The sequence below is a fragment of the Myxocyprinus asiaticus genome, chromosome 17, assembly GCF_019703515.2.
Source record: "Myxocyprinus asiaticus isolate MX2 ecotype Aquarium Trade chromosome 17, UBuf_Myxa_2, whole genome shotgun sequence".
Lineage (NCBI taxonomy): Eukaryota > Metazoa > Chordata > Actinopteri > Cypriniformes > Catostomidae > Myxocyprinus > Myxocyprinus asiaticus.
Genome location: NC_059360.1, coordinates 39,507,156 through 39,534,422, shown reverse-complemented (window position 1 = coordinate 39,534,422; position 27,267 = coordinate 39,507,156). Strand labels below are relative to the sequence as shown.

The 27,267-nt window shown below is 37.2% G+C and overlaps 1 protein-coding gene across 2 annotated transcripts in view; it reads left to right on the top strand.

Moving 5' to 3' along the window:
- The window catches only part of LOC127455416 (interaptin-like), a 31,837-nt gene extending 4,958 nt beyond the window's left edge, over positions 1-26,879 (top strand). Inside the window, exons 2-13 of one of the 2 annotated variants that reach the window (XM_051723291.1) lie at positions 12,807-12,868; positions 15,326-15,421; positions 15,529-15,612; positions 15,698-15,790; positions 16,220-16,413; positions 17,606-17,799; positions 18,199-18,281; positions 18,605-20,542; positions 22,141-22,271; positions 22,685-22,763; positions 23,148-23,203; positions 25,328-26,879. In XM_051723291.1, coding sequence (XP_051579251.1) covers positions 12,807-12,868; positions 15,326-15,421; positions 15,529-15,612; positions 15,698-15,790; positions 16,220-16,413; positions 17,606-17,799; positions 18,199-18,281; positions 18,605-20,542; positions 22,141-22,271; positions 22,685-22,763; positions 23,148-23,203; positions 25,328-25,490 — 3,173 coding nt within the window. In that variant the 3' untranslated portion in view covers positions 25,491-26,879. Of the gene's footprint in view, positions 1-12,806; positions 12,869-15,325; positions 15,422-15,528; positions 15,613-15,697; positions 15,791-16,219; positions 16,414-17,605; positions 17,800-18,198; positions 18,282-18,604; positions 20,543-22,113; positions 22,272-22,684; positions 22,764-23,147; positions 23,204-25,327 lie in introns of both variants that reach the window. The other variant, XM_051723290.1, reaches the window with a different exon arrangement.
- Positions 26,880-27,267: the final 388 nt, after the last annotated feature.

Genomic DNA, 27,267 nt, shown 5'->3' with positions numbered 1-27,267 from the left:
CATTGGATGCTCTCTGGACAAAATGGATTTAGAGCCATAAGGCAGGACAGATTTTCATATGAAGTGTTGATTGAAAAGTTGGCTCAGTAGCCCCCTCCCTCCCTGTTTCACATGCACACCTGCTTGCTGGTTGGGATATAAAAAGTACCAGCACTTCGGTACCAAGTCGATACTAAAATCAAAAAGATGTCACGATACCAGTGTTTATGCAGTACCAGTAATACAGAGCACTGACTTGATTAGAAATGGTCTGACTGACCCAAGACTGCTTTCAGATGCTCACACACAAATTTGACATATTTGGGGGGAAAATGCATGCACAGTTGGGCCACGCCCATACTAATAAGTTTTTGTTTGAAAACGCATTAATTTCACTACATTTTGGCCTTCTGTTCACACTGAAACTGCATTTTTGTCCAGCGAAAACGGAGCTTTTCAAAAACGCTCTCCCAAGTGGATACATTTGAAAACGCCGTCTTCGCCGAGATGGTGCAGTCACACTTCTTATGTTTTTTTAGCACGTGCAGTAAGGGAATTTAAGCATTTTCGTACGTTTCAGTGTGGAAGAGCAACTTTTGGAAAACGTTTGAAAATGGCAGTGTGTACGGAGTGTTACGTTTTCAGATTTCTCATTAAAATAGTGATAGGTCCTAGTGTAACTATTAAACCGCACAGGGATGCGATTTAATTAAATAAATATACTGTCTGCATGTGCTGCGCACTTTACAGTAAATGTGTGAAGCTTGTCAAATGCTAAAATCATCGCATTAAGAGCATCACAAGGGCCATACCAATTCTGGTTTTGGGACCGACTACTTTTCGTATCTTTTTGGTATCGTGACAACCCTATTTGCAGGCAAGACCTGTAAGTAGGGTTTCGTAAAGAGCTGTTCTACATTAGAGGTCTGGAAACCGGGACAATAAATCTCTCTCTTTCCCCCAATTCTTGCTCTCTTTTTTTTTTTTTGTACTACACTTCAAAACTATGCTTAGCCAATTGAAGCAACTGAAATATCCTCAGCACAAATTTATCTTCACTTTTAATTCCCCTTAAAGTCTCTTCCCTGTTTATCCATGAAACAAGATGAAATTATGACATCTAAGTAGTTTATTAAGTATGCTACACAGTCCTGTGGTGTAGCATGTTGTTTGGATAAGACCTACACAATGTTACCCAACTGTGAAAGATAATCAGTGAACTAATCCACACATAATGATGCTATATTATACTTGCTGATGGAACTCCATATGTGCTAAACATATATAGGGGGGTATATAGGGATAGATACAATATATAAAGGGATAATTCACCCAAACATTTAAATTGAATGACTTTCTTGGTAGATGTTCACTTTGAATCACAACCTCAGTCCCCATTCACTTCATTGCATTTTTTCCATACAATGAAAGTGAATGGTGACTGAGGCTGTGATTCTGCCTAACATCTCCTTTTGCATTCCAAGAAGAGAGAAAGTCATACGGGTTAGAATCAACATGAGGGTGAGTAAATGATGGCAAAATTTTCATTTTTTTGCTTAAAAAAATTATCCCTTGAACATAGTGCCATATATTCTTATAGAACCACCTGAATAATCTCAGATAACGTAAGGACTGTTATCATAGTGCCGCTTAACTGTCATAAATCTCAGAATGTCGCTGCCATTTCCCATTATCCTCCATTTTTAGAACTGTGGGATTCTGTTTGACTGTGGAACATACCATTATCTGTATTTAGCTGGCACTTTCTCCAGCATGCTTGAGTGGGCTGCTGCCTGACATGTAAGAACTGACTTGTAAGGAGGATGCAGCTGAGTGCTTGAAACCTCTGCAGCTAAGAAATTATGTAATCTCTGTTAACTCTATAGTTTCAAGGTCAGTGGTAGACATCGGCAGCTGGTGAACTACAGCATCCTTCTTTTGTTTGATGCACGGATTAATTTCATCTTAAGATCTAGTTTCTTAATGGAAATTATTTACTCTAGTCATGCTTTATTTAAAATATCTTCATTGTGTTTGAGGGTGTATATACGGCACCGGTAAGGCTAGAATCTGTCATAGAGACTGTGTGTTTAATTATGTTTGATTTCTTGTGTAAAATAGATTGCATAATTAGCATACTTGAAATGTTATTTAGAATAATTTAGATTTGAAGTGTACTAACAAGGTACCATGGTAATACCATGTTTGAACATGTTTTTTTTTTTTAAGTACCTTGGCTTGGAGTACCATGAAAATACTTCTATTTGGAATTGTGCTGATTTATTGAAACAATTTATTACAATTATATTACGAGCATACAAATTTGACTTTAGTAGTATTTGGCATGTCCCCCTTCTGCTTTATAGAATGCATACCCTCGAGCTGGCACGGACTCCTCATGTTCTCCCAGCATGATTTGAGCATGTTCTAAAAAGCATCTCGTGTGCTTAAAAAGGAAGCAAAGAAATCTGACCTTTTGCAAAGTTCACAAGTTCATTGTCACAAATTTGCTTATATTTGATTAGTGACCGAGAAATAGTCCATTATCTTAAGTATGTCATTGTCATTGCGCTACCTTTGCAATAACATATTGTATATATTTTTTAATGAAAAAAAGTGTATTTCCAGGTGTAAAATTAAAAATACACTGCAAATTTTTAATAAAGGACATAACAGTACAAATACAATAAAAATCTCAGACTTATGGATGGGCCCCACTGTATATGAATATGAACAGGGCTGGGTATTGATACAGATTTTTCTGATTCGATTCTGATTCACAAGCTTTTGATTCTGTTTTGATATCGATTCATAATGGTATATTTCATTTATAATGTCCATTTTGCATACATATGAAAGAAATTCTCTCCTAGCTCCATCCATCCATTCACTATAGCCGCTTATCCTATGCAGGGTCACAGGTAGTGCTGAAGCCTACCCCAGCTGTCTTGGACTGAAGGCAGAGAAACACCCTGGACAGGTGGCCAGTCCATCACAGGGCTAACACACACACACACACACACACACACACACACACACACACACACACAGACTCACAACTACAGCAATTTAGAGTCTCCAGTCCATGTCTTTGGACTGTGTGGGAAACTGGAGCACCTGGAGGAAACCCACATGAACACAGGGGGAACATGCAATCTCCACACAGAAAGGCCCAGGTGGGGCTTGGAGTCAAACCGGTGACCTTCTTGCTGTTAAGAGACAGTGATACCCACTGAGCCACTGTGCCGCCCTTCTCTCCCAGCTAATGCTGTTAATTATACAGGGTACCTTCAAACTACATTACGAATATATTAATTTAAAAAAGTTATATTTTATTTGTTTTTCATCATTTTTGTCAAATCCATGTATTCCATCAATAAATATGATATTATATTTAATATATTACATATTGCTACATCTTTATTGTTTAATGCATAATTTATACTATTTACAAGTATTTACACTGATTTGTAGAACACGAGCTTAAAATCGATACTGTCTCTTTAAGAAAACCGGCACTCTTCTGTAAAGGAATGCATTTTAATGAAAAAGGACTCAAATGGCTTATTTAATGCATCCGTGCTATTGTGATTAAACTTAAATGTTTCTTTTTTGTTGTTTTTGATCAACAATTGACTGTAATGAACAGAAAGGGTATTAAAAATAGACATTAGTCAATGACAAATGGATTGTGTGGATCTCGTCTTTGGACACACAATCAAATCCAACTCTAACTCTTGACACACAGTGAAATCTGAACATTTACCAACCAGTGGCTAATCACAGACATTTGTAGTCGCACAGTGCAAAATTTGGTCTTGTATGTGAGTGATTTTCTCGCATTGTAGAGAGTTGTGCAGATAGTAAAAGATTGAACTTGGGATTTGAGAATCGATATTGAGATCGTTCAAATGAAGATTGCGATGCATCGAAAAATCTATATATTTTTACCCAGTCCGTTATAATATGTATGATAATCATTTAGTACCATGATAATGTTAAAGTATTAATATCTGATACCATCACTGTACAATGGTACCACCACAACACTTTTTATGTAAAACTTAAAAATCACTTTAGGTGTCAATGTTTGTGAAATCACATTTATACAAAAGTGTTTAGGAAAACATTTCAGTCTGTCTTTAAAACCAGATCTAATATTGAAACAAGGTTGCTAAAGTCATTTTTTTATTTTAAGGTGATGAGAACATGAAAGCTGTTTTATGAGTTACAGGTGTTTCGTAGGGTTGGCACTGGGTACAGTGCATCAGATCACAAGTTGTGCTGAATAGTTTCAGTGTTGTAAAACCTGTGCTGGCTCTGTCAGTTTTATAAGTAGACTCATTGTCTAAAAGAGCCTAGTTTTCCTGATTGACTTATTCAAAAGCAAGTAACATACAGTGTAATGACTTATTAAATGCCCATGTCTGAGAATGTAGCGCATTATGCTATGCAAGCCAAAGTGTCGCCATGAAATGATATGAAAGGCATTGTTCACCAAAGCAGGGATTAAAACATGTTCACCCTTTGTCTCTTTCAAAGAGAATATTGTTAGGTTGCATAAAGCCTCAGAACCTCTGCTATGGTTTGGTCCTTGCAATACACTAATTGTCAGCAGTCAAAGGGGTTTTCCATGTCAGTTTCACAAAAACTGTCAACCTGACATGTTTGCACAAAGTTGCTAAGGAAGAGATACGGGCACTGATTGCTTTTGTATAAGAGTCTCTTGTCAAATAATGTTAGGCTTTGTGAAGGGATTAATTAAAAGCTTGCATTTGACAGATAACAAGCCATTGTCCAACAATAACACCTCTATTTTAGAAAAAGAGCCATCTGATACTCTGATCTAAACACTCAACCTTTACAAGGCCAAGAAAAATCACGTAAATTGATAGCCATTAACTTTTTAGATGATAAACATTTGTGCCTTTTTGCCATAAAACATCACTAAATGGATCTGTAATACCTTTGTAATGTTCTTCTCTCACCCACTCACTCTTTAAATATTTCTTTCTTTACGTGTGTTTATACATTCTGCACATCTGTGATTGGCAGTGCGCTTTTTTCTCTTGACATTGAACAGCCTGACTCAATACCCTGTTCCCGCTGGAAAGAGTGTGTGTGATTCGTTTGATGTTTGAAAAGAAGTTTACATGAAGAAGTCCTTAAGCCTCTAAAAAATTTAATTGTAACATTTAGTCCTTTTAAAAAAGATTTAAATGCTTCAACATTCACCTCTATAATCTAAAAGTACTGGAAAACAAAAAATTTGTTTCATTTACTGGTTAATGAAACCTTCAGATTTTTATTTTTACGGGTAAATCTCACGGAACCTGGCAAGAACATGTCCAGGTCATTTTTCACTCCAACATCAAAAGAAAGAAGTAAGAAAGTTCATAAAGAAAATAAAGCCTATTTATTTATTTTGCATTGCGACATATTTTCATAATATTCTGAAATTTTTATGGCAATTAAAGACATTGCCATTGGCCCCAAGTCTCATTACCACGATGGGAAAAATTGAATTGAATAGAGTAAAGAGAAGAGTAAAGTAAAGTAATAATAGAGTAGGGAATCTAATGAGAATCACTTTTTAGAATAGTGAGAATTACAAAAAGTAAAAGTAAAATGTTGAGATGCATTATCGGGATGTGCATAATTGTTATGAAAATGTCACAATGCAAAAAATATATATTTTCTAAATGAAAAATATATACAGTACTGTGCAAAAGTTTAAGGCACTTGTGAAAAATGTTGCATATTGAGGATGTCTTCAAAAATAATGACATAAATAGTTTTCATTTATCACTTAATGTCATACAAAGTCCAGTAAACATAAAAAAGCTAAATCAATATTTGGTGTGACCACCTTTGCCTTTAAAACAGCAGCAATTCTCCTAGGTACACATGGACACAGTTTTTCTTGGTTGTTGGCCGATAGGATGTTCCAAGCTTCTTGGAGAATTCGCCACAGTTTTTCTGTCTATTTAGGCTGTCTCAATTGCTTCTGTCTCTTTATGTAATCTCAGACCGACACGATGTTCAGTGGGGACCATGACATCTGTTGCAGGGCTCCCTGTTCTTCTATTCTAATCTTTTCTATTTGCAAAAGTAATATTTGGGAGTCTAACATTTATATTTCCTATTGACACACTAAAGCTGAAGATATACATAACCATCTTAAGACAAATGATTTTGTGAAAAATCTTATGTGCCTAAGAATTTTGCACAGTACTGTATCTTTTTTTTCCCTTTTGATTTTGGAGTTAACTGTGACCTAGATGTGTCTTTCTACGTTCTCCATTTGCCTGTAAAGAAGTACACATGCAGCAGGTCTCTTTGTAGCACCAAACAGTGTTGGGAAAGAAGAACTGGCCTTATATAAATTGATTTACTTAGACCAGGGAAAACATTGACATGCTCACAATGACTGCTTTCAGAGTTTAGAAAAACTAAAGTGTGACTCAGTGACATTACTCTTATTCTGTGTGCCATCTTTTAAATGAACACAGTACAGTTTTTGACCACTCAATAGACAGTTTAACTCGTGCATGGAAAGCCTCTGTTATGTAGTAATAGCATGCATTTATGGCTTATGTACAAATTATTAAGCACTGCAATGAATGGATCATTGGTGGAAAAATAAGTGGTGTTTGCTAAGGCAATCATTCATTGAAAAAATAAAAGTGTTTTCCAAACCAGGAAAACAATCACCCTGTCTACCATTAGTTGAAAAAACAGATAGTCCTGCTCCAAACTAACATTGGTTTTGCAAATTTGAGCCAATATTTCTTTGGCGGGTCACTCGAACAGAGTAATGTTGAAAGCACCATAAAGCCACTCAGTAAAGTTTGATTCCAGTCAGACTAAAACAATAATTTGTTTTTTTTAAATGTGATGTAAACATGTTAGTCCGACTGAAATCATACCAGTCTGATTTTTAAAAGTTGGACTAACAGATCTAGGTAATGCGATTGTAGCACAGCTTTGTCCGGCATGTATACATGCCTTGGCGCATATAGGCTCCAAAAGACGGAGTGATGTGTATTTAACCTGGTGTATTTGACTTCCTTCAAATATTCGATTACACATTGTGTCATGTATACTTGGACAGACAGATGAAGACTGTAGTTAGACTATGCAAAATCTTACTGTAGTCCGATTGTAACTGTGCATGTAAAAGCGTGGACTGTGTTAACACTTTTTCAGAGAAATCAAGGAAGAAGTGTTTTAACATTGAAAAAAGTTCACACAAAATAAAATGCAGTTTCAATAATTTAACCGTTAATCAATTTTGTATCTCCATGGAGATTAGACTACAATGGTAAAGGTCTAATAAATAACCAAATTAGCAGGCTACACAATTGTGGGTGGGTCCATGTAACAGTGAATCAAAGGGAAGGAGCCGTAACATGTTTAGAGGAAGGCATTGTTTCAGAGTCTGCCATTAAAACGTCTGAGCTTTTTTGCTTAGTTGCGTAGGAGGTTCTTTCACTGAGAAATAACTTGTCTACTGGTTTTTAAATGGCATCCAGTGGAGAGAGATGTCTTTTTCATGTTCTTTTGTCTGATATGAAACTAACTCAGTGTTGGACCCATATACTGTATGTGCCTATATTTGGCCATTTTGAGATTATTAGTCAATAACAAGCATGTATACATGCATGTTCTTACACTGATTATGCTTAGTAAGTGGACAACATGTGTGATCATGTAAATGCAATAAACTGCTTTAATTTATCGGTGTTAGGTCGTAAACAGCTTAAGAATAAACTGGTCAACACAGGTAGATTACCTGTCATTACCCTGATTTTGTGTTGCATGTACACAACTTTACCAGTATACCAACTTATACCAGCTTATCCAAAGTACACAAGTGTTATCCACATGCCTCTTCACGATTTACATTTACATTTATGCATTTGGCAGACACTTTTACCCAAAGCGACTTACAGTGCCCTGATTACAGGGACAATCCCCCTGGAGCAACCTGGAGTTAAGTGCCTTTCTCAAGGACACAATGGTGGTGGCTGTGGAGATTGAACCAACAACCTTCCGCTTACCAGTTCAGTGCTTTAATCCACTACACCACCATCACCGGTTTGACGTCAAAAGCAGAGAATCTCATGTAAACGCGGATTCTTGCTTCGTCAGGTTTTTAAATGAGCTGATTTTTGGATTTATAAGCGTATTGGTGTGCATGTAAATGTGCTCAGTGTCAGATAGGCTAATTAACAAGTGTTACCTCCCATTTGTGTCACTTCGAAAATGTAGGCCTACTGATGGCCTTGTAAAAGGAATGTTCTTGGTTCAATACAAGATAAACTCAATCGACAGCATTTGTGGCATAGTGTTGATTAATACCACAAAAATCATTTCAATCCATCCCTCGTTTATTAAAAAATGTTTTTGTACAGTTCGTCACTTACCATGGAAATGAATGGGGCCAAATGTTAAAATACACACTCTTTCAGAAGTAGAGCCACAAAATGTAAACATTGCTTGTCTTAACAGGATTTTAGATAACATAAACTCTTTCTATTTTGATTGAGTGACTTAATACACAATTTTGTCATTAAATTGTATTGTGTATATACAGTATATTGGCAATGGCAAATCATCCTTTGGCCACCCTGCTTTCTAGGTAGTATCGGCTTCAGCCATCAAAAACCCATATTTTTCGACCAATAATAACCATGGTTGAAATGATGCATTTATCACTCAGTGTCCACTCAGATGGCTCTTGCTTTTGATCCTGTCACTTACGTCATAAATCAAATTTGTGTCTTTCATAAGGTGTTTAAGTACTCGACTACTGGTCACTCTTCTATGCACTTCTCTAACCACATATGGGTTATTGTATACTTTACTGTTTGAAATTCACAATGTCTCTGGAAGGCATAAATGGCCAGTTTCCTGCTGGATGATGTCTCACTTGGCAAACCCATTCTTTGCATGTTAAGCAAATATGAGTCACATGATTGAGAGTCTGCACATAGTTATCAGGTGAAAGCAGACTGAAAGTTAAAGGAAATGAACACAAACAATAATGAATCTGCTAAACGAGAATTGAAAGCTGATTCTCAGTTTCTGTATCTGAAGTTATGCTCTGAATGTTTTGTACAAATCGCAAAACTCATTCCCGCGGAGAGGAGGTTCTCCCGCAGAATTTGCATTTCACCTCATGAGAGGAATTATGTCATTCCATAGGGACAAAGCGCATCGCTGTCATGGACACTTTTACTGTTTCCATTGTTGTGGAGCTATTATTTTGAAATGATGATCTGAAGAGCTGTAGATCTTCACAGACATTGTAGCTTAAAACGTCTTATCCTTCAAAGTGTATAGAAATCTGCTTCAGACTTCTGCTCCGGAAACTGCACTTACAACAGTGTGGAAAACAAATGCATCAAGTTGTATAAATTTGTCTGTGTTGTATAATATAGTGCATTGTTGAGGAACGTGTGGGAGCATAGATTGTTTAGTTAGGCACGAAAATGGAGCATAGATTGTTTAGTTAGGCAAAATTATTGCAAATCAGATAATGATAAAACACAAATGATATTGCTAAAGCCCTCTTGTAATAAATTCATTCAGCTTGTGAAATGGCAGAATTAATAAGCAGGGAAAGTTTACTTTAACATTTGTGCTGTTTACGGCATCCGTAATTCTGATACTGGAACGCAAATGAAAATGCTGACCACATCAAAACGAAATACCTGTCTTAACAAAGACATTCTTATGAAAGGTTCAGGCTCTGCTCATCGAGAACCTTAAGCCAGTTCTGGCCCGTCTGTCATACTTGAGAGCTCAAAGCTGTCCCGCACCACCAGGCAGTGGCCTTTTGTGTTTATAAGCACTGGCTCTTTGGAGCTGGAAGACGGCCCCCTCATTAAACAGACATGGTCTGTGCAGCGAGATGGAGAGGACTGTGTTGTTGGCTGGGGCCCCTGGCTCAAAAAACTTAATAGATCCTTTTGCAGGAAAGAAGAAAATGGAAGCTACAGTGTTAATGGTATTTGTGATTTCTACAAAGGAATTTCTTTTGTAGTACTGTAAAACTGATATTGCTTCCCTAAAGATCAAAGTTAGCTATTTGTTAGTTTATTGTGACATTTCGATAAGCTCATGAATGTTACTTGTCTTCTAATGTTCTAGTACACATTGCCTTCTTTTGGGCTTAACAAAACATCCAAAGTGCTGTACTGCACGAGCAGCCACTAGGAACGAGAATCCTTTGCACAAATGAACTGTTTAATAGGACCGACAGGAGAAAAAAGAGCTCTTAGGCAGTCAATGATTAAAAGGCCAGTATGTCTCATTCATTAATGAATGCTCGTATGTGTAATAATAAGTGTTTTTGTGTGCACAGAAAAGGTTCTTGCTGGATACACAACAAGTGCATACGAAAATAAATTAGTTCTTTCCTTCATTCCAGTGTTGATAGAAACAAGTTGAATACACTCCAGAGTCCAGAACGATTTCCATGTTAGGTTTCTTCACAATCTCACCTGTACCAGTGCAAATGTATCCTTAGGCCATGTCCATGTCCATGTTTTTTTTTTTAAACTATGTTTTCAGTTTCCTGACATCATCGTTTTTCAAAGTACACTACACGGTAATGTAGAGCGTTTTCAAAATGCTTGAAAACGCATCCACACCATTCTAGTGTGGATGAGTGGCATAAACTAGGGATCAACCGGCAGAATGTTTTTTTGTATAGTTTCTATTATGTTTTTGCAAAATGCAGCTGCATGGTAGGGAGTTTGCACTAAAATAAATCATTATATTATTTTTATCCATCATTAGTTACTTTTGTTCTGCTTTGTTTTATAACTATGATTATTTTTCAGGATTTTTTTAATCACTTTTCATAAAAATGGTTATATTTTGAAATATTGTACATCGTAATCTGCCAAAAAATGTCAAAAGTATCGCAATATAGTTTTTGCTTATATCACCAAGCCCCAGCGTTAAAATGTTGAAATGAATGCATTTTCAAATGAAAACGTGGACGTGGCCTTAGTGGATATTCACACAGTATGCGTTCTTGCTTTCAAAAACAGGTCAGAATGGGAATGCGCTGTAGAACGGAACAAAACGGAGGGGTCTGTAGACATGTTTCAAAGCTGAACTTAACTTGACGTAGCGTGTTAAAGTTATGCTCATGGTGCGAGATGTGATGCAACGATCAACGATGTTTGTCGGATTGACATAGACCAACCATTTAAAAAATCTCAAACAGAACATGAGAATGTGTCCTGTGTAAACGGCATTTTGTACATTTGTATTGGGCTTGACAAAACAGACAAAAGCTGCAGGTGATTGAGACTTAACCAACAACTGATGATGTGTTGTACTGGGATCAGTAAGGCAAGAGCAGCCACTAGGAACCAGAATCCAGTTTAATATGGCCGACGGAAAAGAACCAGCTCTTGGGCAGCTAATGATCAGAAATCCGTGAAATTACAACACTGTGTTGTTTCATTATGTTTGCATTACATACTGGAGTTTGAGAGGACAGTGGTTTGGTGAACATTTATTTGGATGGAAGGGTATGAATTGAGATGGAAAAGTAAGATAAACCTGTAAAATAAAGTGCTTTACTTAATGTTAGTTTATTTCCAACTGGTAACAAGGAGACATTTAACAGCTGTCACTTTATCTGCATTTTGAATAACGAATTATCTGCCAAAATCCATTTTATTTTTATTAGAAAGACCTCTACTGTGAGACGTTTATGGCGTTATGAAAGATGTTGTCACAAAAATGGTTTCCACTTGGCCACTGGTGTTGGTTTATGAATGTGCGCTATTATGCTGTTGAGTTCTGTGAATGTGGCTGTACAGTATGCCTAGGCTCCCTGACTGTTAGGCCATTATTCCATCATGCCATTTGAACCAAAGTTATTGATTCCAGCAAATGGAGTCCCTTAACGTTTTGGCACTGAATAATAAATGAGGAAACCCATGCCTCAAGTGGCATCCCCATCAGGATGTTCAAATTCTTTGTGTGTACACCGACAGAATGCAAATGAGTAGTCTTTGGAAGCAGAGGAAAAGAAAACTTGGGAAGAAGACATTGTAGACTGCGCTCTGCCTGACGGATCATATAATCAAGTCTTGTCTCATGGGATTCCAACCACCAACATCTCTCTGGGCCAGATGTATTTTATTTTAGATGATAGCTGCTTTAAGGTGACAGAGAATGCTCACACAGGGTCCACAGAGGCATCTGACATCCCCCCCTAAATATAAAGTAATGGAGTTGCCAATGTTGCCTTATCCAATTTGGAAATTTTGAAGAATGTCCGAGCCACTATTCTCCACAATGAAAGCATACAGTGACCAATGAAGGTCAAGCTCCAGAAAGGACCAAATAGCACCATAAAAGTACCAGTAGTCCATATGACTCTGATACACTGTATAACATTTTGCTGCTGAAGTGATTTAGCATGTCCAATTTCTCTGAAATATTCATTTGTTATACCAACACTGCACCAATGGCAAAGCATAATATATTCAGGTTTAGCAATGTATCCACAATTGTAAATGCATGCTAAGTGAATAATGTGAAGGGAAGCAAAATTGCCCATGGTCACTTTTTAAATACAACACTTATTAAACACAATCCACTTGGGCTATAATGAGCAAGTGCTGTTTGCCCTTTGTTGCCATGGCATGCTCACAAGTGTCCCTTCAGGCTATGTGTGATTTAGGACTGGCGAAGTGCTGTTTTAGATGGGGCGACTTATTGCCATTTTATTTTTGTTCCTCATTTGCCTCCATGAAACTGATATGAAACTGTTGTTTTTATTTCTTCTTCAGTTGAGAGGGAGGTGGTGCAGAAGAGAACGTTCACCAGATGGATGAATCTACATCTAGAGAAGGTTAGTGGGAATTAATTTGGTTCCTAGTGACCTAATAGCTAAATGGAGCTTATATACTTAGAAGTTTGGATTTTCCTCCTTGATGTTTCATTGTACACATAGATATTTTAGACAGCACCTCACAATATCTCTGTATATCTCCTTCTCACTCCTGAATTATTCATGAATGAAACTGAAATGGTAATTTCTTTGCATCAGTCATGCATGAACACTAACTTAAAGTGTAGGAAGGCCATCAGGGCTGTTGAAAGTGCTCTATGGGTAGTGGTGTAGAAGTTACTCATAGGGTCCTAAATTAACTTTTTGCCAGATGTGCCATTTATGGCTGAAATGAGAGAATTTACTAGCCACAAATATTTCTTACCAGCCTTGAAACTATATTTTGCATTAATTTAGTTCATTAATATAAACATGTTAACACGTAAGTCTTCGTTTTACGTAATGTAAATCAATTGAAGCCCTTTTATGTGTATGTTTATTATGTGTATGTATATACAGTATAGTACACATAATATACATATACATAATATTTTAAATTTTTCTCTATATATATAATTTTACCTATAGTGCTTTTATATATCTCTCCCATGCATTCGTCTCTCACTGTTACTCTCACGTTTTCCCACCTACTTTCAGTAGACACTAGAAACAGCGAGACAGACACATAAACATTTGCATCAGGTATTAGTCATTGAACACAACAATAGGTTGACTTGTTAAAGCTTGCTTCATTGTTTTCTCTGGCAGTCCTGAGCTGCAATTCTTGCGTTGTAGACAGCTTAAAGGTTGTATTGCTGCCTTTCTTGAGAGCCTCATATGCACACTGAAAACAGCGATGAAGCCTTTGTTTTCATATACAATGTCGCTCTATGCTGTGACCCCAGGTTTTGCTTCTTCTCAAAACTTTGACCCACTGTTTGACAATTACACTTTGTCTTTTCTCTTTTGGTGGAACATTTCACCCTTAACCCTCCAATTTCCACTCTTGCCTCATCGTATCCTTTGAAACTTATGTTCTTTTGTGAAATGTTATTGTTGAAGGACGGGGGGTCTTTCATGATCAATACGAATTCTTATGGTACATAAACAAATTATTATATTGTAAAAACGACATGCCCTCAAAGCGTTTGATTTTAATTTGTTTCTCCAATAATAGTATGTAGTTTTACCTGTTTACCGATACCCTCTTAACTTTTCCCAGGAGCTTGCTTTGTTGCCTTGAAATGGCAGATTCTGTAAAAGAACCCAGAGGAATATTGTTACTCAAAGGTTGCTGATATGATGATATCATGCATTAAAATGTACCTCCTTCTTCCCCCAAAAGATCTGAGAACCGCCCAAAGTTGGAGGTCCCTCTCACTCTGTCAGTTTATATGTTCAGGTTTGCTGACTGTCTTTGGAATGCGGGGTTTTGGAGAGAAAGGGTGTATGGTTGAAGAGATAGGGGCAGTGTAAAGGCCAATTTATAGTTATTGGTGGAACAGGCTTCTTTTAATTCGCCTAAAATTATGATGAAATGCAGTGACATTTTTGTTCTGGCAAGGTGTTCGTTTGGTGATATTTCTCCTGTTTGCGCAAAACTGTGAAATTCTCAACCTAGGAGAATTTGACTAGATGAAAAGCGTGATGAACTAATCATGGGTGTGGTTTGGACGTGAGTTTTTTTATTTTTATTTTATTTACAATTGTGCGTGTCAGCTGGGGAGTAATCATAATCATAATCACTTTATTCACTATTGCAATAATGCAACATAATTCTCCTTGGTTGTCAGCACATAAACAACAATTTCAGCACACAAAATTACAGTGCTCAGCATCACAGTGCAATTAGCAATAAACTAGTTAACACAAACAAACTAATTTTTAAACGATGTTGTGCATAGTATAAACGCCGGCTTTGTTCGTCTTGGGAGCTTTAGTTCGTTAAAGAGAAAAAAAAGTTTGGCTTCTTCCATTGTATATAATAGGCTTAATTTGGTGGCTAGGCTAAGTCTGGTGGAAGTTAGCTAGATGGCTAACATTTTTACAGCAGTATTAAGCATCAACTTTACACTAAAATATTAGTTTCTTAGGATTCATTAGGAGAAATAAAATGGAAACGAGACAATTGTTGACTTTCGGTAAGAGTATAGATCTGTAAAATTAATGTAAATAGTATTATGAAGATAATTAGAGTTCATATTAAAATCTCTGACTTTGTGCAAACTTTGGCTTTGGCAAATCTGAGCAGTTTGTGATATTGTTGAGATCTCCTCCGAAAGTCTAGAGACATATGAGAATACTTTGGTCTTTTTCTCAGAAGAGACTTGCTATATCCTTGTCATCTCATTGCAGTATGAAAAACATTTGAGATTGTATGTGAGGGCCTGTATACTATGAAAGAAATATCATGCTGTCAATATCTTCTTGATCTTGTACCAGTTTAAATACTAAACTGCATTTGTATTTGCCGTTCAGTGTAACCCTCCTATGGAGGTACGGGATCTTTTCCGGGATATCCAAGATGGACGGATTCTGATGGTCCTACTTGAAGAGCTCTCAGGATGTAAACTGGTGAGAATCCTTTTAGTGGTTCCACGGACATTACTGAATATTTATTATCTTAATAATTCACCTGTTATCAAAAGCAACTAAGAAAGTGCTAATCTTTGACCTTTCAGCTGCATGGGTTTAAGCCATCCTCGCATCGTATTTTCAGGCTCAATAACATTGCCAAAGTATTGACGTTTCTTGAGGAAAGAAATGTAAGCAAATAAAACACCCTTAATGTTTTTCCTGAAAGTGTTCTGTTTCAGTGACAAACTGTGATAAATCTCCTCCCTGTTTCAGGTCAAATTAGTCAGCATTGATGCAACAGATATCGCCGATGGCAATCCATCCATAGTGCTCGGGCTTATCTGGAATATCATCCTCTTTTTCCAGGTAGCTGAATGTTGTTTCTTTGGTTCTACGCCAATCATCTTCTTGTTGCTTTTGCACATTAGACCACCTCAATTTAGTTGGGTTAAACAGTAGTTTAATTGAGACTCTAAATTCTTTTCAATGTGCCTTTAAGTGGCTGCAGTGAGGAATTAGGTCTAATTGGACCAACAGTTGCATTTTAAAGCACTTTTTTAATCTCTTGGCAATCGTGTAATGTTGGACTAGGATTCAATTTTGTTTTCTCTTCTCGCTAATCTTATCAACGGTAATTCTTTGAGCCAAGGTGACTGTTATCACTCATGTCTAGTCAATGTTTAGACAGGACCATAGAGTTTACTTAACAGCATGATACAAAATGCCACAGAAGGCCACCACACTGAACAAACATTCGTCATTTACCCGTTTAATAATGACCTGTTTGTAATGCAGATCAAGGAACTCACAGGGAACATTAAGAGTCAGTTCCCCTCCTCCTCCAGCCTGTCATCCATTCCCACCAGCTCTGATTCAGATACTTCTCACTCCAGCACCCCCTCAGATGAGAGGAAGCCCATCATTGCTCCAAAAGGTCACGGGAAGGTGATCAAAACCCTCCTGCAGTGGGTCCAGAGACGTACAAGAAAGTAAGACTGATTTTAGTGACCAATGAGAGTTTTTAAAGAGATAGTTCACCAAAAATGAAAATTCGGTTATCATTCCCTCATGTTGTTCCAAACCTGTACGACTTTCTTTCATGTGTAGAACACAATAGGACATGTTAGGCAGAATGTTAGCCTCAGTCACCATCTTTTTTCTATACAATGAAAGTGAGTGTTGACAGAGGCTAACATTCTGCCTAACATCTTTTGTGTACTACGAACTATGAACTGTTTATTTAAAATAGTTTAAGTTAAGCTCAAGACTAGACTCGCCCCTCCTTTTCTTTTAAATAGAGCAAAAATTGAGATTCGAGTGAGAAACTATGGAAGTGAATGGGGCCCATTTTTTGAGGGTTTAAAGGCAGAAATGAATTTTATAAATGCACTTACATTAATTATTCTGTTAAAATGAGTGTATATTTTGAGCTTTAAAGTTGTTTAAATAATAATTTTTATAGTTGTTTTAGGGTTTTATGGTTAATACCATTACGTTGTCATGGCAAAATTCATTATATCCAATACATTTGATATAACTTTACACAGAAAAGAGACAAAAATCTATATGCACTCCCACCGTTGGGCCAATAGCCCGCAGCGTTGCCCTAAAACCTGCCCTTAATACTCTACCCTGGTGCCAATGTCACACACCCCACCAAATGATAAGCAAGAGGGAAGCTCAAGCTGAAGCATCATATTATCTAGAATATCGTTTTTTTTTTTCGTACATAAACATTAGCTAGCTAGAAAGATAAGTTAGATTTGACACAACTCAATGACTGTAACTGCCATAGTATCCCGAGTGGTCTCTCCACTAACAGCAGGACGATGTCCCAGCACACCGTCTGTGATCTCGAACCATTAAAAGTTCTATCTTTGAGCGCTGCTTTGTCCATTCTGTTTTTTAACGGATTTGAACTGTATCCGCAATTTTTAAGTGTTTCCCGAACCTGTACCGAACTGTTATGCGTTGGATACACAAACAAATTGCAAGTTCGGCAAAACACCTTTGACATTGACCCCGCCTCAATCCCCAGTTGGCCTTGTTTGGCCCAAGGGTAATTGGCAGACCAAAGGCCATTTGCCGTTGGCCCCGAGAAAGCCCTGAGGAGGCGCAATGAATATTCCTTTAAAGCCTGGCTGGTGGTTCAAAGCATTGCTCACTACTTTGTTCTTCCAGATATGGAGTTGCTGTACAGGACTTTGGGAAGAGCTGGACAAGTGGCCTGGCTTTTCTTGCTGTGATTAAGTCCATTGACCCTAGTCTGGTAGATATGAGGAGAGCCCTGCTTAGATCGCCCAGAGAGAACATTGAGGAAGCCTTCAGAACAGCACACTACAGTCTTGGCATCCCAAGACTCCTGGAACCTGAGGGTAAATAATACTGAGTGTTGTTTATTATTTTAGCTTTTTAAATGGCTCTCGGGGATACCTGATATTGATTGGTCAATCACAATGTCCAAATAATAAAATCAGTTCAACTCAAATTAATGTTTCATGTTTGTTTATTTAAGTAGAAATGTAAAAAGTAGGACACTTTGTACATTCAGCTAGTCATTATCACATGTTATGTTGAGATTCTGAACAACCTGTTGAGGTTCATTTTGCAAACATTATTGGCTAACTGTAAATTATCCCTAACATATTTGATGGAACATAACATGTAACTCACCTGTCCTTTAACACACACTTAATAATATAATAATGAAGTGTAACTTTTACTAGGCTGACACATTTTCTCAGTGGAACTAAAACTAAAAACATTCTCTTCAGATGTGACCTTGAATCCCCCTGATGAACAATCCATAATGATCTACGTATCCCAGTTTTTGGAGCACTTTCCTGGAATTGAAGAGGTAGGATCCACTGCATGGCTTTAAATGAAGTACAGCATCATACAGCAGGGCTTAATAATAGTCATGGAAGTATTGTTTTCCAATAAAAAAAGTATTGTTTTTCTTTTAAAACAGCCTTGATGTTCAATGAATAATAACTATATTTCCAAAAAATAATATATATTTTTTATATTTGTGTTGTCAATATTGGAAGAGCAAGTAAAAATCTGATTGACTGGCCTGCAGAAAAAAAATCATTATTGTTGAGCCCTGCACTAAGATAAAATAAGTGTAGTATGTCTTAACTTATGATGGTTCATGTCCTATTTTATTGTTTGTTATAGGATGAGACGTCAGATATTCTGGAAAGAAGTAAAATCAGTGCTCGAACGAACGATCTTCCTGTTCGGAATGGTGTACAGAGGAAACGGGAGTATTATACAGTCAAGAGAGACTTGGTTCAGTCACCACCCAAGATCTTCATCTCCTCTGTGTCTGAAGATCGTGAACAGATCACCTCCCCTGTCCTCTCACAGCCCCCTGAGGACAGACACAGGGCCAGTGAAGGGTCATCCATGAGTTCAAGTGCTAGTCCTGCAGATGATAAGCCTCTGGACCTGAACAAAGACGTGTCCACCTTTAGCTCCCCACAGCCTTCGTTCTCCGACTCAGCATTCAACTCTCCAGACTCGTGGATAGAGGAACCAAGTGAAACTACTCAGCAAGAGAACACTCAGTGGATCAAATATGATCCAACAAGCAAAAATATTATGGCTGGTGAGAGGTATTCGACCACCCCTAGCGAAATGACCTCAGATCTAGGGTCACCATTTTCACAAGTAAGCACTTCAGAGAACCAGTTGGACCGTGAGCTTTTCATAGATCAGGGCAGTTATTCTCTCGGCTCCATAGAAGAGGAGGATGCTTACAAATACATCTTGGATCTTAACAAGAAAGAATCTGATAATCATTTGCCCAGCGAAGACATGAGGAATAAAGCTGATGCAGTAAACTTAGAACAAACAGAAACAGATCATTCAGAATACCAGGAATCAGACAAGCCAACTTCTGATTTGCGAAGCGACTCGGGATACTTTCAGGATCATAAGGAAGCCATGCCAGCTCAACCTGAGGGTATTAGCAAGGCTCCATTAATTACTGCCCTTGATGAAGGAGTGGGTGCACTTGAAATTAAAATTGAATCTGAAGCTTTTCAGGACAATGAGTCTTCCAATACAGAAGCCATGCATAGGAACTGTCTCGAATTTACAGATGGACCTGAGGAAAAGCCAATTGTTTTTAAGGATGAGACTGAGCCCAAATGCCCAGTTCTCCAGTATGAGAGGGTCTCCATATCAAGTGAGGAAGACATTAAATTGTGGACAGATCTGACTGAAGAACATACAGCGGAATCAGATGTAAACAATCTTCCAAATATCTTAAATGGTCATGCTGAGACCAAGGAGGGCCTCCATGATGGGGAACCAAGTGGTCTTTTAGAAAGTGAAGAAAAGAAACAGATATATAATGACCATAAAGAACCTTTGGTGGTGTCAGATCTGTGCCAAATAGAAGCAGAAGTTTCTGATGAAGATAAGATGTGTTACATGTGTGGAGCTCCAGTGGTGAAGAGCTTGACTGAATCCATTGAACAATATGAAGATTCAGACTCGGTGCATTTAAATGAGTTAGAAACAGGTGGAAACTTTAAGGACAGTCCAAGAGAGAATGATGCATTAAATGGAATTGTAAGTGTTCTCGAGAATAAGCCAGGAGAGACTAAAAGTATGTGCAGAGCTCAGCTTATTCATGGTAAGAGCAAGTTAGAATGTGCATCAGACAGCAGAAGGGAGAAGGAATTTTCACACAATACAAATAGTGAAAGCCAAGTTCAGGTTTCAGACAACAAGGAGCCTGGCGGGGCCAAGGATAACAGGCCTGTGTCTGTAATTCCCCGTGATGTAGTGGACTATGATGTTCCCAAATCTGACAGCAACATCCATGAGGGAGATAAGAACTCCTCTACCTCATCTCCAAGGCACAGACCACAGCTAGAAGTAGCCAAGAGTGAGCAGACTGTCACAGATCAAACATCTGGTGGTCATTCCTATGAGGAAACAACTTTTATTGGTGTCCGCCCTGAAAGACGTCCGACTGAGCTTCGCTTGGCCCTAAGCGTGACACCACTCCAGCCTGCACCTCCTAAGTGCTCACTTACTGAATCCGACACGGACACCGAAGATGCTTCAGAGGGACACGGCAAGGGATTTAAGCAGAGAAAGGTTATTTTTAATTCTCACTTCCCTCTGGCCTAGAAAACAAGTCTCGGTTTAATGTACTGACCCACAAACCAAAGTAGTGGTATCAGCATATGTGCTCTTTCAAGGTCATGACCTCTTTTTCTGAATGTAATTCACTTTAGCGCATTAATCAAAATGATCTCCTCTTGCTTTAATGATCTGTTACAGTAGCTATCAAGTCTTTTGAGGATAGCCCAAGTATTCAAAGCCAGAACCAAGAACTAATACTGTTTTCATTCCTTGATGCATGCTTAATGCATGCAGATTAAAGATTAATAGTTGAAAAGAGCTATTAAAGATTGCAAAAATACATTCTATTCCCTCAGATACTCTGTATGTGGATCAGCTCTTTGCATGCAGAGTTGGAATTAACAGAAGTGTCACCTGACATTGAGCCCAAACTTAAGTCATCTGTAAGATATTAGACAAAAGGGTAATGAAGAGATGGAAAAGAAAAACAATAGTTTGCTGGTAATCATAATATCCTTAAAAGTTCTTGCAAAGAGAGTGGGAAACTTCGGAAGAAAAGTGTGCACTGTAATGTACCAAAGTGGCCTCCAATATAGAGGTCTAGCTCTGACAGTTATTGGATTGTAAACATTCGATTTACTGTTTGGCACGCCTGTATTTGAATACCAAAATCACTATTCGGTTATTCTACACGAGCAATAAAGGTCTTCAGCCTGATCCGAGCCCAACGGTACCAAACAAAATGTCGGGTTTTGGGCCAGGTTCGGGCCAGTTTTTCAAGTATAGGGTGAGTAAGGGGTTGTTCACACGTTTTTGCGTGGGTCTGCGCTGTTTTTCAATTGTTTTTCTATGTAAACATGCACTGAATGGACGTCTTTGATCATTACGCCACATCTCACGTAGGACTGAAGTTTTTAGACACCATGTCAAGTTAAAAAGAACTTCAGTATTTATAAGCGCATCTCGAGACACCTGTGTCACAAAGATTCCACTTTCTGAAGACGTTCTGGTTGCAAAGAGGACTTAATGTGACTGTTATCTGGATTTGATGGATTTTCACAATTGAACATTTGAAAGCCAGTTGTCGCTTTGGAAAAAAGTGTCCTCTAAATGAATAAATATTCATGAAAAAAGGTCAAAAATAATTTTATTTTGCATAGTACATGATTCATATAATAATAATAATAATAATATCATCAGTTATTAAATTCTGTAATAGATTTTCATGTCAGATCCATGCATTGCAATGCATTTAGGCATTTTTTTAAACCACTACACCTATACAGTGATTTTGAGCATTTTTATTTATGCATTTGGCAGATGCTTTTATCCAATGCTATTTAGGGTGCTTTTACAGAGCATTCAAGTTATGAATTTTTATCAGTATTCGTCTTAAAAAGGAATCGAACCCATGACCTTGACATTAGCACCATGCTTCATCACTTAAAGCTAGAGCTAGAGAAAGTCCCATAAAGCAGGAGGTGATATTACAGGAGTGTGAATTCAGTAACTGTTACCACATCCAGGTATTGATCCTGCATTCCTGCATTATAGATTCACTCCCCTCTACTGTGTCTGTCTAGGCAAGAGTTGAATCTTTGCATCTCCAGGAGCAGAGCCCATTTGACAGACACCCAGGAGAATGGGGCACGGTGGAGCCTGATTCGCCCGCTGAGCACTGTGAGCTCACTAAGACAGATGAAGACTTGACCGGTGCCAGAGAAAACACTGGGACTCTGAGGTACTGCTCTATTATTGGAGTCTGCTACAGGAACACAGCCCGTGCCGCAGGGGAGTGTTCAGTTTTCTGAAGGACATGACCTCACAAGAGTGCCTCTTAGATCACTTGCAAATTGCCTTAAATGTACTTAATAATGTTTAGTTTTGAAACCTGGTTGGCGAACAGGTCATATCCATTTTAGATAAATGATGCAAACGGTTTGATCTTGTAGCATGTTGTGTTAGTGTAAAGAAATGTATGTTTTTCATTAGAACAGGCTGAAGTCATGAAATTTAGTCTCTTTTCTCTGGCTTGGATTTAGTCTGTCATGAATAAATTAACTTAATTGTAACTTATGTTCATATAAGGTTCAGTCAGCATATGAAAAGTGGTGCATTTTATCAGCCATAACGAATGTGCATTTCTCTTAAAAGGGAAGAAGCTGTCACAGATGCAAGCCAAACTTTGACAACTATACACTTGAGAAAGGTTGTTGACACCAGTGAATCAAAGGTTTGTTAATGCACATGATTATTATTTTAAAACGACAAGACGCTATTGCCATTTTAAATTCCTAACTTAAGTATTAAACTGTGCTGTGTAACTCTGAATGGTTTGTGCTATGCACATGAATTATACATTAAATCATGCAGCTTATTGAGGAAACGTGCTATTACTTTCTAAGCGCTTGGATTTAGGATCTTTCTCCCAGCGGATGTTAAAACAAGAACAAAATCCAAAAATCCCATTGACTTCGATATTGAAAGCAACCATATAGACTAATATAAACCACTGAGAATGCCCTGGTAACTACCCCCAACACCCTGGCATGTTAAAATATAGCACTGTATGTCTTATGCATTTTGATAACACTGATCTGTTGTTGTTTTTTAACAGGGACAAAATGGGAAGGCCATAGATGTCAAAGTTAACAGTACCATCATAAATAAAAGGTAACAAAACTTAAAATGAGAACTTGTCTAAGACCCTTTTTTTTTTATATATATACATCTAGTATTTAAAGGAATATTCTGGGTTCAATACAAGTAAAGCTCAGTCAACAGCATTTGTGGCAAAGTGTTGATTACCACAAAAAAGAATTTCAGTTGACCCCTCCTTTTCTTTAAAAAAGCACAGATGATAAAGTGATTGATTTTATCATATTAAAATTGTTAACCTGCATATTGTTTGTCTTATGGCTGTACTTTTCAAATGTGAGTATTTTAACTTTTACAGATTGTCCCCATTCACTTCCATTGTACTCTAAGTGACTCACTGTGACACAGATTTTTGCTTTTTTAAAGAAAAGGAGAGGCAAGTCAAAATAAATTTTTGTGATAGTCAATATTATGGCGCAAATGCTGTCGATTAAGCTTAACTTTTATTGAACCCGGAATATTCCTTAAACTCTTTTATCTCAGATAGGGCCTGCCGGTGGGCCTGTGAGAAAAAATATAATTATCAAAATATTAATACAGTCTTAACTATAGTCTTGACCAACACAAAATAGGTATCATTTGAAAGCTTAGAAGCTCTACTTTACATTGCAGGCAGGCATTATGACCAAAACTGAACAAGTGCTTTGAAATTTGCAGACAAATCACAAGTGTTCCGTTTTGATAATTTATTAATAATTTTGCACTGTACATATTATTGTAATCAGTAAAAATATCAAATTCATCACATAGCCATGTGTCATATGTTGTTGGAAAGCTCTCAAAAAGTAGAATACAACCACAGACAAAAATAAGTAAATATTTATGTTTCATGTGAACAGGTGTTGCTCATATGCCGTGTTTTCTCTCATAACTTCATGAAAAATAAAAAACAAATGAAATATCATATACCATATACATACCTTTACTTAGAGGCGGCGATTATCTTTCAAATGAGCCCACACACAAGGTTATCGGACGCAGAGATCATTAGATAATTGACATGAAGCACAAAATGCACAGTGGACACAGCATCTGGCATCTTGCAGTCTGGCTGAAAACACACTTTCCTGGATCAGTTGACATCATTGGAAATGATGTAGCATCATGAAACACTAAACCAGTTGGATTGGGTTCAGATAGGTGCAAAAAGTCATCCATAATTGGGCAAAGAGACATGTGATTGGTGACTGTTACATATGATCACCAGTTGATGGTGCCAAGTACATGACACACACTCAATGAGGACTCAGATGGCACAGAATGAAACTCATTCTGTGTGATCTCATTACTAAAATCATGTCTGCATGCTATGCAAACCTTTAGTCATTGTTGTGTACAATTATTATGTTTCATTTGTTTGGAGGAGAGGCTTTTGGACACTTGGGGACGTTTTTGGACACTAGGAGAAATGAGAGTCACAGAATTAAAGTTTTCTTTGCAATGATACCAAACACTTGACCTTCCTTGTGTGTTTTTTTTTTTTTTTTTTGTCGAGCTAAAAGCCTTAAATTTTGTGTATGCCAATGAAACATGAAATCTTTAATAACACCCTTAGAGCTTAAAGGGTTAATATATATCTCTTTCCACCTAGTCTTCTGAAATATTTTGGTCTCAATTGTTAATATCAAATGAAAAGCTTTAATAATACAATACAAGACTTTCCGTGGAAACACCCTGTGGTGTGGTATTCAGTAGTATACTATTATCTTGTCTTACAGTCAGGCCCTGTTTCCACCCTTATCTCTCACAATGCAGCAATAATATTGTTGGATTGACTCAGTAGACTTGAAACCATTAAACCTGCCCACACCTCATTTCCATCCCTGTTACATTAGACCTTATGCCTCGTGTTCCTACAACTGGAGTGTTTGTATTGCTCAAACTGGGTGTTTTCTGTGTTGCACCTGCTGATGTGAGTGTAGTTGTGGGTGTGTCTTGAGTCATGTTTTCACCCCAGGGTTTTTTTAATCCTCAAATATACATGTTTTCAGCTGCACTTCTGTGGTGATGTAATTAAGCAAAGCATTTGCAACAACAGTAATCTAGGAAAGATGAAGGGATGCTGTTTTTAGGCACTACTATGTATTTTTATATTTCTTGGGATTCTAATAATACATGCACTTGTTTGTTGCTTTACAGCTTGGAGAACAAGACTGCTGCAAGTCCAGAAAGCACATATGATATAACCTGGGTTGACATCTACATTCTCTTGGCTTCTTGGATCTTTGTGTACTGCCTTTTTGTCCTACCACAGATTGACTCACAGACACTTCCTAAACTCCTCTTCAACATAGATGAATGACTCAAAATAATAACATGCACAAAGCTCTGATCAAGATTCTTATATTTAACATGAACTAAGACCCCTGACCAATGGTTTGATCTTTTAAGACTAACTGAAAAGGATAGGACATTTCGCTTTATATTGATTCGTTTTGTTTCCTTTTATTTCCTTTCATATCTGCTCACAAAGACTAATGGAAAGTTTCTTTTTGGTTATTGGTAATCAGTCAACTTTTACTGGATAACCTTTGGATAAATGTATATACGTATGTTATCTGCACCTAATTTTATGGTGCACATGCTGCGTAACTTTTAGATTATTTATAATGCTTCTGAAGAATATGCTTTTTGGCCATTTATGTGGTTTGTGCGTACTCTATATGAAGAAACGAGCATCTGCAAGACTGTGCAACCATTTGTACAAAAATAAGTGAAGGTTTTTGGTATGCTTTAAAGCTAATGCGCTAGGAGTTTTTTTGAATGTATCTTACAAAAGTGAACACATCAGTCTTGCCCCTTTTTAGTTTTAAATAACATATAGTCAACAAAGGTTTTTCAGCACATGCAGATTTTTAGATAATATTCCAGTAAGTTTAAACAACATTTTTTAAAAGATGAGGCCAGGGTATCTGTGGCACATATTTTATAAAGGAAAACCATATAGGGCTCTCTAAGTTATAAAGGAGCTGTTATGGTGTCAGCAGCACTTTTTTAAATTCAAGACAAGAACTGCCAAAGATTCAGTTAAAGAAACTGAAAACTAACCCTGACACAGTGAACAGATTATACAATAGCCTATTCTTCTAACAATAAATTCTGCACTTATTCACAGTATATATATGCATTTTACAAAATTCAAGAGCACACAATAAATGTTTAACACATTTATTTGTAATTGTACATGTTTATCAATACAGTATATTGACTGAATTTGTAGTATTTTTGGACTGAAGTTGTTAGTGGTATTTTTTTAGGTCTCTGGACTAATATAGATCCCTATAGGTCTTCAGTTGGATTTTAATTGAGACTGTTGGGCTTGTTACAAGATGTAAAAATGTATTCCCCTTATATTCTCATAAAAAAATTTAAAGCTGTAATTTACACCTCCACATTGCAAAACAGGCACGAAGGCTGCTTATTATTGCAAGCTGCATGATCATTGCAAATTAAAGCGAACTCTGTATGGACAAAGAGTGAATGTTTATGCATCCTGTTAAATTTCCATAGCCTGCAAAGTATGTCCAACACAGCAAATAAGCCACACTTTAGACTGCAAGTCTGCATGAGAATGTGTATGGGAAATTGTCTCTTTTAAAAATGTTAAAGTCACCAGGTGAATTTCTGTCCTGTTTTTGTAATGGAAATTATTCATGTTAAAGTGCACCAGAGTGGAATAAATGATACATGCTTTGGTTGCTGTGTGTGCCGTGTGCTTTATTTTTTCCTGCTTTAAGCAAATTATATCAATCTGCCCTTTTATCTACAAAAGAGGAATACTGACATTTATAAAGGAGGAATATTTATATTTAGACTATTTAAGCCTCTCAGTGGCCATAATTTTGCACAACACACCACCATGTGGACAAAAGCAATGTGAGCTGGCAGCTCAATTCAAAGTAATTTATTTTATTTCTTAAAACTTTGTCGTAATAAACATTTCCATATATCTAAAGCTTGTGTTAATAGGCTTTACATAAATGCAGTATGAAAGTGGATATATGTTTATCAAGTAAACACTGAATTCTAAAGTATTTGGAAGAGAGTATCAAACATCATACATATCTGAAATTATATAT